Source organism: Cygnus atratus, chromosome 27 (assembly GCF_013377495.2).
Source record: "Cygnus atratus isolate AKBS03 ecotype Queensland, Australia chromosome 27, CAtr_DNAZoo_HiC_assembly, whole genome shotgun sequence".
Taxonomy (NCBI): domain Eukaryota; kingdom Metazoa; phylum Chordata; class Aves; order Anseriformes; family Anatidae; genus Cygnus; species Cygnus atratus.
This window is the reverse complement of record NC_066388.1, coordinates 107823-120345: the sequence shown is the minus strand read 5'-3', so window position 1 is coordinate 120345 and position 12523 is coordinate 107823. Positions and strand designations below refer to the sequence as shown.

At 43.3% G+C, this 12523-nt stretch overlaps 1 protein-coding gene across 1 annotated transcript in view; it reads right to left on the bottom strand.

Annotated features, from left to right (window-relative positions):
• Positions 1-6545: 6545 nt before the first annotated feature.
• KAT6A (lysine acetyltransferase 6A) overlaps positions 6546-12523 on the bottom strand; it is a 44802-nt gene continuing 38824 nt past the window's right edge. The window contains 2 exon segments of the mRNA XM_050715767.1: positions 6546-11522; positions 11525-11704. Of these exon segments, the coding sequence (XP_050571724.1) occupies positions 9118-11522; positions 11525-11704 (2585 nt within the window). The 3' untranslated portion in view covers positions 6546-9117.

The following is a 12523-nucleotide window of genomic DNA, read 5'->3' as shown; positions in this document are numbered from 1 at the left end:
ACAAGGCTTTTCCAAGGACACGTTTAGTTCTCTGTACTCTACTCATCTAGATAAATAAAACACGCTAGATACAGCTGCACATCTTTATACAGTAACATCTTATGAACATCCATCCAAAAAAAAAAAGCATAGTGAAAGACTATAGATAGGAGATGCCACATGCACAGCTGCAATCAGTCACCCTAATCCTGTCTCTTCCACTGGAAACACTTCACAGACTAAAAGAGGCAGAGGCCAAATCAAATATATATATATATATATATGTATATATATCTGCGGCCACCAACATGTACACAGGAGGGAAATTAATTGTCACAATTAACCATAACACACTGAGAGTTCCTCAGTTCTGCCTGTGTGACTTTGCACCCTAAACCAGCTCCCTGCCAGTTTAGAATAATTTCTGAGGAACTACCTAATTTTTCAAAATAGGGAACCCAGGAATTAAACCAAGCTCTGCTAAATACAACTGCAACAGTCCCTACCACATGTCCAACCCCTCACAGTGCTTGGGTCTTGACCTTTCAGAACCGTGAGACAAACTGCCTGTGGAGATCCAGGCAAGGTCAGGAAGCCAGCAGCGAGATACTGCTGTAAGTACATCTCATCCCTAACCCACGTTCTGCCTTTGTGGCTGCAAGCTTTCAGCTGGGTCAGACTTCTGAAAGTCAGCCCCACTATGTGGCAGGGTCTGCATGCTTGCAGTCAAGCAGTAGCAGTGCTACAGCCCAGGCTCTGCCCTGAGATGTTCTGTATTTCCTGATGCTAACAAAGCATCCACTATAGACAAAGCTGAATGGCACCAGGCAGCGGCCGTACACAGTTTTGCCTGCAGGACATTGCCTCCTCCTACAAAGAGATCCCATCTTAACTCCCTATAAACCACAGCAGAACAAGCACAGGACAAGAACAGTTACCATCGAGGGAGAAATAGGATATGGGGTCACACTTTTGATGCTCCAGGGGACACAACAGAAAATCACCTGCTTGTAACTGTCTAAAAACCTGCTTCCTCCTCAGTGCACACACAGGACTAAAGAAATGGAGTCTCACAGAAGGAACAAGAATGTTTTCACGAGCTCCTCAAGTTTGAGGATAAGCTCCTCAGACGCTCAGCTGCCATCTTGTTTAACACAGAATGAAGCACTCATTCAAATAAAAATAGCGAAAAGATTCTAAGGATTCTAAGAAGAGATATGAAATGCATACAGTAAGGCTGAAAGAGTTCTCTCATGTACTGGCAGGCAGTTTAGGAGGCAGCTCTGACACCACAGAATTGAACCAGGATTGTCTGTATTTGGTTTTAGGTTGGGGGTTTGACCAGATGACCTCCAGAGGTCCTTTCCAACCTCAAATATTGTGATACACTAAGGGACAGCACATACTAGTGCAGAACCTTCAGACTGGAAGAAAGGTGATAAAGGAGCACAGAAAAACATGAGTGATACAGATAACGTCCAAAAGGAAATAATTACACATTATTTCATACAACAGAAGAATCAGAGGCACCATATTTAAAATAACTAAAAACATATATCCTTTCCACTCAGCAGAAAAATTTACTGCTACAGAATGCTACAGATAGCAAACCATACAGGAGTGAGATAAATTTGGGAAGGAAAGATCCATCACAGACTATTGAACATGACGGTTTGGGCCCAGCCTCCTTCTCTGGAAGCCCTTAAACCACAGCTTGATTAGAATGCTGGGACGAGATGCTAAAGGGAAGGCAAGATGCAGAGAACTTTTCAAAAGACGGTTCCTGGACACAGTATTTATCTTAAAACCCCCTCCCTGTTGTACTATGCATGACTGATCCTGACTGGAAAACCACTAGACACATGAATTGCAAAATACCCCTGTCCGCCCACAAAGAAGAGCAGAGAAGTATATAGCAAGACCCCAGACAACCCCAGGTTCAGACTCCATCTGTAAGTCAGAGAGACTTCTGATCTTATACCATTTAGGTACACCTCATAGAGCACCAAAGCATCATCAGCTATTTGCAGGAAAAAGGGGGTGCACTTCAGCAGTTCGGTTGCTTTACCAGTGCAGCTGAGAGGGCTGCCCGTGCTTTCCCAAGGTCAGAAATACTTCCCTGTTCAAATCCATTTTCCTCACCAACTCATTCAGAGTAATGTATTCATCAGACCCCTGACTATAGTACTGTGGTCCACAGCTATGTACAACTGTCAGAGCCTCCAGGCGGCACTTTCCCATGTCTTCCTACCTTCCTCCTGAACCATCATCTGCTACTTGGACTCACTGAACCCTGCACAGTATTTGTGACAAGGTTCCTGAGGACCGTGGTCACGTTTCTTAACATATCACCTGTCTCACAGCTGGATGCATACAGAAATGATCAAGGGCACCTGTGATAGCCTCTAAAAAAAAGACACTGTTTTTCAGTGTTTCCCTTTGTCCCTGGAGTTTCTACCATCACCTGCTGACCTCTCACTGTATACTCCTGGGCAGTTCTGATCACTTGCCGAGGACCAAGTTCTGCAAATAGCTTTGGTCTCAACAGCATGCTCCCTAACACAAACCAAAGGAGGACAAGGACAGTCCTAAAGTAACTACAGTCTTGCCTACATCAGACTGCAGAAGACAATTTTTGTCAGAAGGGAACAAAGCAGCTTGAACCAACTGCTCTGGAGAACAGCTCCTCCCAGCAGGATTGACTGAAGCCCTGGTTCGGGAAATCTGCTGTCCAAAAACAATTTATTTCTTCCTACATGACACCTTTTTCCTCTCCTCTCAAGATACCAGAGAGGATTTCATCTCTATCAAACTCTAGGTCCGGGGCTTTTGTCCTGTTACAACCATAGCATCTAGTGTTTTATGCTTAGTGCTTTAACTTGAGGGTGAGTGACAAACCTGCTAGATGGTCTTCCAAGTCATGGAGGGTTGTTTTTGAAACATCTGCCTTGATTTTTGACAGAGTGATTTAAGAGACAGAGTTAACTGGAATTAGTTCTCTCTGCCATATACATAGGGTTGTCCTGTGCAGGGGCTTACACAAATCATATTCTAAGTTATGAAGCATTTGACCTAGGATTGATATCAAGCTTTTGTGAACTGTAGGTGTATGGTTGGTAGAAAGTGACCCTAGAGATCTGCTGTATGTGAAGAAAATCTCGTCTTCTTCTCCATTCTTGCTATTTCAGAACGGAGCAAGGACACAGGGCAGAGGAAGTGAGAAATGGACTTAACAGCAATTTCACTTAACTTGCCACTTCCTTTTTTTTTTTCTCCAACACTGATTTTTCTCTTCTTTGAGTAAGCTGGTTCAGGAAATACACAAAACAGTAGAATACATGTTATGGATTGTATCTTGTTGCTGCTTGTTCCCAGTGGAGAAATATATAATCACTTCAAAATGGGGAAACAGAGGATGACAATTTCAGTAAACAGACTTCCTCCTTTAGCTGAAAGATACCAGCTGCATGCGTTAGCCAACATGATAATTTAAATGAAACTTTTTCAAGAACCTTATTTAATTATTTGGCACAGAGCAACAAACTTATCACTTTTTTCTTGAAAACAGATTATTTGTACTATCATAACTCTCTGGTACTTTGATGACAGACTAGGATTGTACTGTGTCAAACGACAATCGTATCAACAACACAGTCCCTGTTCCAAAGGGTTCACAGGATAAAGGATTTCGCATGGGAGAACAAATAGTTATCGACAGAGGAACCCTTAAGAAAATAATCACACAAACAAATCAAGGACAGAAGAACCTCCTGTGAGGAGGGAAGTATAGAAGCAAAATTCTGTCTGCCTGCAAGGCAGTGCAGCTGTTTCAAGAGATGGAACATGTCACTGGAGCTCTGCCCTGTTCTAGGTGAAGATCGATGTTTGTTGAAGTTGCTCAGATTCTGTGTTAGGGGCAGAAGGATTTTACAATCAAACTTCAATTTCAGGCAGCTATTTTTAGCCAGATTATTCTGGCTGACAAGCTGTGAAGATAAAAGATGCTGCAGGCTGCACCTCAGCTTCTGTAAACTAAACCTACCTCAGCCTATCTGCATTTCCCTGTTACTGCAGAGACAGGATCTCAGCAAGGATCTCTCCCCAAGTTATGAACCTAATTAAAATGGTTCTGTTCCTTTTAGTGTGTTTTCATTTGTTTGTTTTATAACTACCTCACTGATGAACTCTCAGCCTTTCAATTAACCTCTTGAAAAGCCACAACACTAGTCTCCCTGGCAGAAGTTTGTACGTTGCTGTCCGTTGCATGCAAACTCTTCCCTGCGTATTGAGTGTTGGTAACAGCCATTTTGGTCCACATATTAACAAAATTGGAGCAAGCCGGATAGTGCTGAATGGAATAGTTTTATGTCCACAGCATGATTACCTGGCTGTGGCAATCCAGAGCGTGCAGCAGCAGCTGCTCACAGCATGCTGTAAGGTACTAACAGTTCCTGCACATCAGGACAGTCTGATTTCACTCCTATCTAGCATGGCAACTCTCAGAAAAACAAAACAAAAGCAAATCCACAAAAAACTCATCTATTTAGTCCTTTAACAACAAGATTTTATAGTTTCTACAACAGGAAACTGAAAAAGAGATCTCCTTGTTCATGACTCCTAAATGCATGTATCATCAAGACAAGTTAACTAATACAAACAGGGGTTTGTTTTTTTAATTTTCCTTAAAAAAATAAAAATAAAACCACCACCACCACCAACAAAAACAAACAGGTGTTATTAATAGTGAAGCTTATTTGAACAAATAACGTTTTTTATAAACTTTTCTTAAGGAGCCATACTTGTTTAACAGTTCATTAACTCTGGAAAATCACATTCCTGTGATCTTGGTTATGGATTTCATAACCACTTATTTTTGTTCCTTGGCCTACAAGGCTAGAGAGAAAGTTGTTATAAACTGTTACATTCCTATTTAGATATTTGCATTTTTCTTAAAATGGTTTCAACTACCTTAAGAACTCAGAAATACACAAGAAGTACTATTTTAATCATTATTAGTGCTGGCCCTGCTCACCCCAAGCTTTATAGCTTGTGATTAAGCACTGCAAAGATCTCAAACAATGAATTGAAATGTATTTCATGTGCACAGGTGTAACAACAATTTGGCACCAGGGCATTAGATAAAGACCTTGTATTGTTCTACCGCTCAGTTTATGATACAAGCGTTTTACAAGAACAGAAATGTACGTCCTCATTTCATGGCAGCGATTCACCATCACCGTTTTGAACTCTACAGTTATCTAAAGCAACAGAATTATGTTCTAGTCTAACCACTCAGGGCACTGACTCCAGAAGTCAAAGCCATTTTGAATTGCTGGAGGACATGCAACCATTCTCAGTTGGCATTTTACTTCTAAAATCCATACTGTATCTGAAAAATGAGAGATGTTTCTGAAAATTGGGAATAAATGAAAGCAGATGCAGTGTTGCTTGTAAATAACAATTCAAGCCAAACACATTTTAATGGTCAAATCAAACATGTTAAATATGGGTTTAGATAGCAAATAACAAGCAAATACAAAAGAACCCAAACTATAACCGCTAAGTACAGAATAAATGGGGCACAATGGGGAGGGGATGGACACCCTCCACCTTGCAACTTTGCTATTGGATGGTGACAAAGCTTAAAAAAAAAAAAAAGGAAGTTATGAGCAATATACAAAGAGCTCGAGAGCTTGCTGGCACAGAATAGTCAATGCAGTCTTAAACTCCAACGCTGACTATGGGAAAATAATACGGGCACATCCAGGTGCAGGATGCGTGCCTGCTGGGAGCCTGAGGACGCTTACCTGTAAGCGCTGGCACGCTCCCTGCAATTCTCAAGTGACCGACGCAGTGAAAGCCTTAACCGCGCGTCACCCCCTCTCCCCTCCGCTCCCGAATGACCTAAATCGCGCTGTGCCAGAAAATGAACGAAACGCCCGGGAGCGCGCTGCACGACGCCCCCCTACCTGGGCCCGCACGTGCCCAGCCCCGAGGGCCCCCGGGTGCCTCCCCCGAGGCGCGGGGACGCCGCAGCTGCGGGGCGGGCCAGCAGCGCCCCCTCCTCGCACGAGCGCGCGGGACACCGCGGCGCGCGCCTCCCCCAGCCGCGCGCCCCCGGCCGCCCCGCGCACGAGCAGAGGCCGCTCGCGGGGCTGCGCCCGGGGGAACGCGCTCGGCCGTGCCCGCCGCGGCTCTGCCTCCCCCCAGCGCTCGCCTGGGGGCTTCGCAGGGGGCGGCCCTGGCACGGCAGTTCCGCGAGGAGCAGCGGGCAGCGGCAGCAGCGAAGCCGTCGTGTGCTGCAGGTGTTCCTTGCGGAGAGCGAGTTCAAGCTGGAGAAGCTTTCTGAGGTTTTCCCATGTTACCATTACTTTATCGCTCTTCCGAGTGGTTCCGAGTGGAAGCTGATCAACCAAACCGTAACCCCAGCCGCTGCACGCCTAAGATCCAAGTACCGCCCCTCTCTCCGAGACCAAACGGTGAGCAGGGAATCATGCCCAGGTCCAGGGACTGGTGACAGCGTTCAGTGCTCACGTGGAAGAAAAAACCCACATGCACAACAGACATCCAAAATGGCTCAACATAATTTATTTTTTATGTTAAAATGTACAGAGTTCTTTTGAAAGTACTTGCTAGAAAGGGGAAAAAAAAGTGATATTACATACAAGTAGAGGAAGGGAGACCATCCAGCCAGGAGCGTATGACATGGAGAATTACAAAGGCATCTAGGCACCCCCTTCCCCTTAGCTTACAAGTCACCATGAACAAAGTACAAAGAGGTTACAAAACAGGAAAAGCAAATATAAACAGACAGGAATAGACTCAGCTTCATTTGTACATGCGGCTTTTAGAGGCATCTGGAGCTCCTATTCACACACTCTAGAGATCTCTTTAAAGAGAATTTTTATCTTTCTTAAAATAGTTTTTAATATTCTACAACAAAGATAAAAAATTTTAAAGATGGAATGAAATGAAAAAGCTCTTATTTTAAAAGGCATCAAAGTCACTAACAGTGAGATTTTTTTTTTAATTTCTTTTAGAAGATTACCCAAGTTATCTTGCTAAAAATACATATTTTATTTTATTTTTAAACAGAAGTGAAAAATGGTAGGTACCAATATTACTGCGTTGGATAATTTCTTTTTATATATAGAAAAGAACATTTTTTCTACAATAGTTCTACAGTCACAAAGGCTTGTGGAAAAGGGAGCTGCCCAATTGATTTAAAAAAACAAAAATAAAACGTAAAACCAAAATAAAATTAAAAAAAAGAAATACAAAACCAAACCAAACATAACAGCAAACAAACTAAACTCACGGCCCTCATTTCAACAGCTTCTCCTCCTGCTGCAGACCCGTGCCTGCCCCACTACCCCCCAGCAGTCAGGAAGCAGTGACACAGCTGAAGATCTAGGAAGGAGAGGGCAGCACAGTGCGCTTTCTACATGGGATATTTGAAACTGGAATAGTATATACAGAGAAATGGGGTCCTACACAGCCTTGTACATGCTCAAAACTAAACAGAAATAAAAAGTGGAAGTCCTTTGAATTCTGCCTTTTATGGTTAGCAGTTATTGGAGGAAAAGTCTATTTTAGTGCATCTGAAGAAACCCAACTTTTAGATTCTTTTGGTTTTAAAACAAAAGAAATTAGTCTTAATAATGTGTCTGTATTTCTACTTCATATACAATTAAAAAACAACAAAACTCTACCTTAAAGGGTATCCCTTTTTGTATTGGGTGACATGCCAGCAAGTGCTGTCTCTATCACAGAGCAGTGTAGCCAGAAAAGAATGCAAATTGGATTATGCAATAATAAACAGCAAAATCCTGCCACCTGCATCCTACTGTGGTGTTTGGGCTGTTTCACTCCTGCAGAACAGGCAATTCCCCTCATTTCCCACACTAGATCAAAAGCGTGGCTATTCTGATGAAATGGCCTCAAACATAGCAGAAGAATCAGGGAAGTGTTCGATGTCACCAACTCCCCCCAAGAGCGGCACATTCAGCTACTTCCTACACCACACCAGGAATGGAATAGTGACAAGGACACCACAGGGTTCTCATCAAGCCACCTAAAACATACACTTTATCTTCCAAGATTACGTAAGAATAAAGGTTAAAAGGCAGACCACTGGAAACAGCTGCTTTTGAGCTCAGCCTACTCAAAGGCTCAGAACCAAGACCCTCAGCATTTCCAAGTACATACTAAAGCAGAGTTTGGGATCTGAGTTATGGCTGACATGCAATTCACCTGAAGAGCCTGCAACCATTTTTTGTCCTAGCAGCCCAATAACCATGCTATCCTCCTCATGACTGCACGAGGGTTATTAACAGCTCTCTCGAGATGCTCCCAGTAGTTCAGCGACAGAACATTTGTGCAGGCGCACACGTGCATGTCTGGGTGGTGAACGGGATCTGTTTGAAGTTACGTTATATTTTCAGAATGAAACATACAATTTCAATGAACTCATCTACAAAAACACCAATGTGAATAGTTTGTTTACATGTAAATCCAAATTTTACTGAAGGGAAAGGAGTCAGGGAAATTTAAAAATTAAAATTTTTTCCTGACTTGCAGAAATGAAGAGCTTCATTTATCCTGTGTCCCTTTCCACGTCTCCCAGTAAGTGCCTCCTGCTAGAAGTAGAAAACTTTAAGTGGGGTTTGGAGGGAAACGCTGTTACTCTTTGAGATGTCAGACGTTTTACATTACTGCAGCACTAAAAACTGCATACAGAGGGGCACAAGAAAGGGAGAAGGACATACATTTGAAAAAAAAATTTAGAAAGATGATTTCACTGTTACACATATTCTGTCCACATGGTCAGCAAAGTAAGGCTCTTTTTAAATTATGAAAAGATTTTGTGCATGTTTTCCCTCTAAAAAACATCTGTAAATGATTTTAGCTGTAAAATGTTTCAGGATTGTGAAGAAAACACTACCCCCCAGAACAAAAACAAAAAGCAACAACAAAAAACCACCAGGCTTCCTAAAAATAAAATAAACCAAAGAAAATCCCTCTAAATCTACAGCAATATTTTAACTGGAAAAAGGTCCATTTTCTCTGGTTCGTCAGTATAAAAGGTTCCTTTATTTATATATATATTTAAGTTTTTAGGATGCAAGTTCATCTTGCTCATCTTCTCATGTACGGTCCATTGAGAGACTGCTTGGGCACCCCTGCAGCATTCATGTAGCTGTGATGGGAGGGGCCAGTGTACATCATGTTCCCATGAGGATTTGGCTGCATAGGCTGCTGGGTATAGGCCTGGCTCCCCATCATTCCCATCTGCATCTGCATAGGATACTGTGCTGTCTGGTTCATGTAGGCAGGGTTACTATGGTAACTGCTGTTCATCATGGGCTGTGTCATTCTGTAGCTGTTCATGGCATTCAGGGTGTTCATATTCATGGAGTTAACATTGTATGGGGTGGTTGGCATTAGGTTGACCCCCATGTTCATACCCCGCTGAACAGCCAACGTACGAGGGCCGGCCTGCATGGCGACTGCGGGTGGACTGCGGCCATAGAGCTGCTGCTGGTGTGCAGTTGCAGAGGGCAGCGGTGCTGATTTAGAGCGGATGGAAATGTGCCCCTTGACCGGCATTTGCCCCTGCAACCTCTGCGTATGTGGAATGCCAATATTGGTAGCAGACATATTACACTGAAGCAGAGGTGACGTGAGGTTCATGGTGGTAGATGCCAAGTTTGGTGGGGGTGTCATGGTGGCTTGTGCTTGTGGTGTGCCTGCTAATGGATGAGAGGGAGCGAGCTGAGCCAGTCCTGTGTTGGACAGAGAAACACTGGTTGCATAGGAAGTCACAGCAGGAGAATGGCTATAAGGCATGGCATGAGGGTCCATAATGGTGTTCGTCAGCTGCTGCAACTTGGCTAAACTGAATGTGGCTGATGGTTGTGAATAGCTCCCAGCCCCAAAATCCCCTGGAATCCTCTCATAGATACTTATGTTACCAGTGCTTCCTGATTCAGGTATTTCCATGATCATAGGCGCTGGGGTGAAGCTGTTGTTCATGCTGCACTGAGACAGCGGAGGTTGCTGCTGGGGTGGAGGTGGGGGCTGTGGCTGCTGTGACTGAGGCTGCTGCTGTTGTGGCTGTGATGCTGGTTGCTGGTTGCTTGGAGGCCTTTCTACGACACAGCTCTGAGGTGACTTGATATTGCAGTTTGCTGCAGGCTGGACAGTGCTTTGCTGCATCATGCTGCAACTGCTGCCAATGTTTGCCATTTGCTGAGTGACAACACAGCTATTCTGAGTGAGGCTGCTAGAAGAGGACAGTCCCCCATAGGAACAACTGCTCTGGGAAGAGTTATTTCCACAAATGCTGCCTCCCATAGTAGAGTCATAGCTGCTCGGGTTTTCATAATTTTCTGTAGTGCTCTCAATGCTGCCAAGGTCACTGAAGCCACTATCCACCACCTGCTGAGAGTGGTCTGATACTGAAGGCACATCCATCATGGGGCTGGTCTCCATGTTCTGCATAGAGGGTGCGGACAGGGATCCTTGTTCAGGGCTTATCTGGGTGTAGCTGCTCTCCAGAGCAGGCACATTTGGGCTGCTGACAGAACGTACAGACTGGCTGGGGTGGGACTGAACAGAGGATATTGGACTGTTGTGTTCTGAGGCCTGGCAATCTTCAACCATTGATATCTGAGGATCCTCCTCACTCTGGGTATAACTCTGCAGAGTCTGACAAGCTGCAAGAGTTTCTTCACAGTCCTGGTAAGCTACATCATGCTCATTGCTTTCCTCCTGTGTCAAGGACTGGACTGCTTGAACAGTTTCAAGATCTAGTTCGCTATGAGGAATCTCTTCCTCTTCCTTTAATTCAATTAATCCTTCTTTGTTACTTTGCTCTTCTTCGTGATCATCCTCAGACCCAGGGACATGCTCTGAGCCCACTGATGTTTCATTGGAAGCCTGCTCTTCCTCAGAATCTGCCTCCGCTTCATCTTTTCCTTTTGCATCTTCTCTACTGCTTTGTATGTCTGCTTCTAAAAAACATTCCTGCACATCAGGCTCCTCCTTCACCCCTTCTCTGGCAGGCTGCTCTTCCAATTCTTTTTTCTTCACAGACTCTAGATGACCATCATCTTCATCATCAGCATCATGGTCTTCATTTTGATTTGTCACGACTGCAATTTCATCTTCTTCTTCATGGTCATGCTCAGGTTCATCTAGTTCTTGCTGCTCTTCTTCTGATTGCCTTTGCTCTTCTAATACCCTCGGCTTCTCCTCTACCTCCTCTTCTATCTCAGGCTCTTTAACTTCTGGCACTGGACTGCTGCTGCTGTCCACAGGAGAAACTGCTCTTACTTCACTGCTGGCTGTATCTTCCTCTTCTCCCTCTCCTACCTCTTCTGCTTCCATATTCACATCTTCCTCTTTCCTTTCCTCAGTAAGAGGTAGCTCTTCTTTCTGCTCAACACCTTCCTCTTCATCTGAGATCTTGGGCTTACGCCCTGGTTTTGAATTACCTACCACTGCATCAGTTCCCTCACCTTGAACTGACGATGGCACTTTTCCTGGTTCAGTTTAAAACCTGGTTTTCGACCAGGCCTTTTCTTCCAGTGGATTGGTTTTCGACTTTTGCCTTTTGGCCATCCCTTCTTCTTTTTCATGGGTGTAGAAGTATCTGGTTCAAGTGAACAATCCTTTGCTTCACATTTTCTCAGCATAGATAATGGTTTCAAAGTTGGGGTACCTGAAAACACAAATGGAAAGACACTGTTCAAACATTTTGTTTTACCCGAGCGTTCATGGAAGCTTTCCCAAGCATTCCATTATGTTTATCAACTTCATATGTCAATAATAGCTTAGTGATTTATTGTGAAGGGAACAAGAAGGATCAAAGTCTACTCATTAGCAGTCACATAGAACATTACATTTTCAAACACCACCAATGCTTTCAAGATTTTGCATGGTTAAAGCTCTGAACCTTCAATATATAAATCAAATGAAGCACTAGTCTATATAATAAGATCCTGGAAAGACTCACCACCCATTAAAGATTTTATTTATACAATATGCTTACAAATGAAAATGTTCCAGTGTAGCACTGGATGTTACAATAACATTGTATTTCCATTTAGATCTGTATTTTGTGCATCTGCTGAAGAAAGTATTTCGGCTTTGTCATGGCTTATGTTTTTGAATGTCAATAGAAATATACAGGTGACTGAATTTGCCTGGATTTTTTTTTTATCCTGAGAAAACAATCAAGGAAGCTGAATTTCTCTCTCATCTAACTTTCATTTGATGAAGCAATTTCTGCATTTCAGTGGCTTTCCAAATATGAAAATAGGTTCATGGCCTATACTGCCAGAAACAAACACTGACATCATCTACTGAGAACTTACTGAATACTATAAGGCCTTCCCTGAAGCAATTCTGTTTTCAACCTGTCAGTCAGGATAGCCAGTGACATTTCACACAACTGTTGATAAACAATTGCATTGACACTAGTTGATATTCATGCTTTATCATCTGAATTTCTGTCTTCAGACACTGGATTTTCTTAATC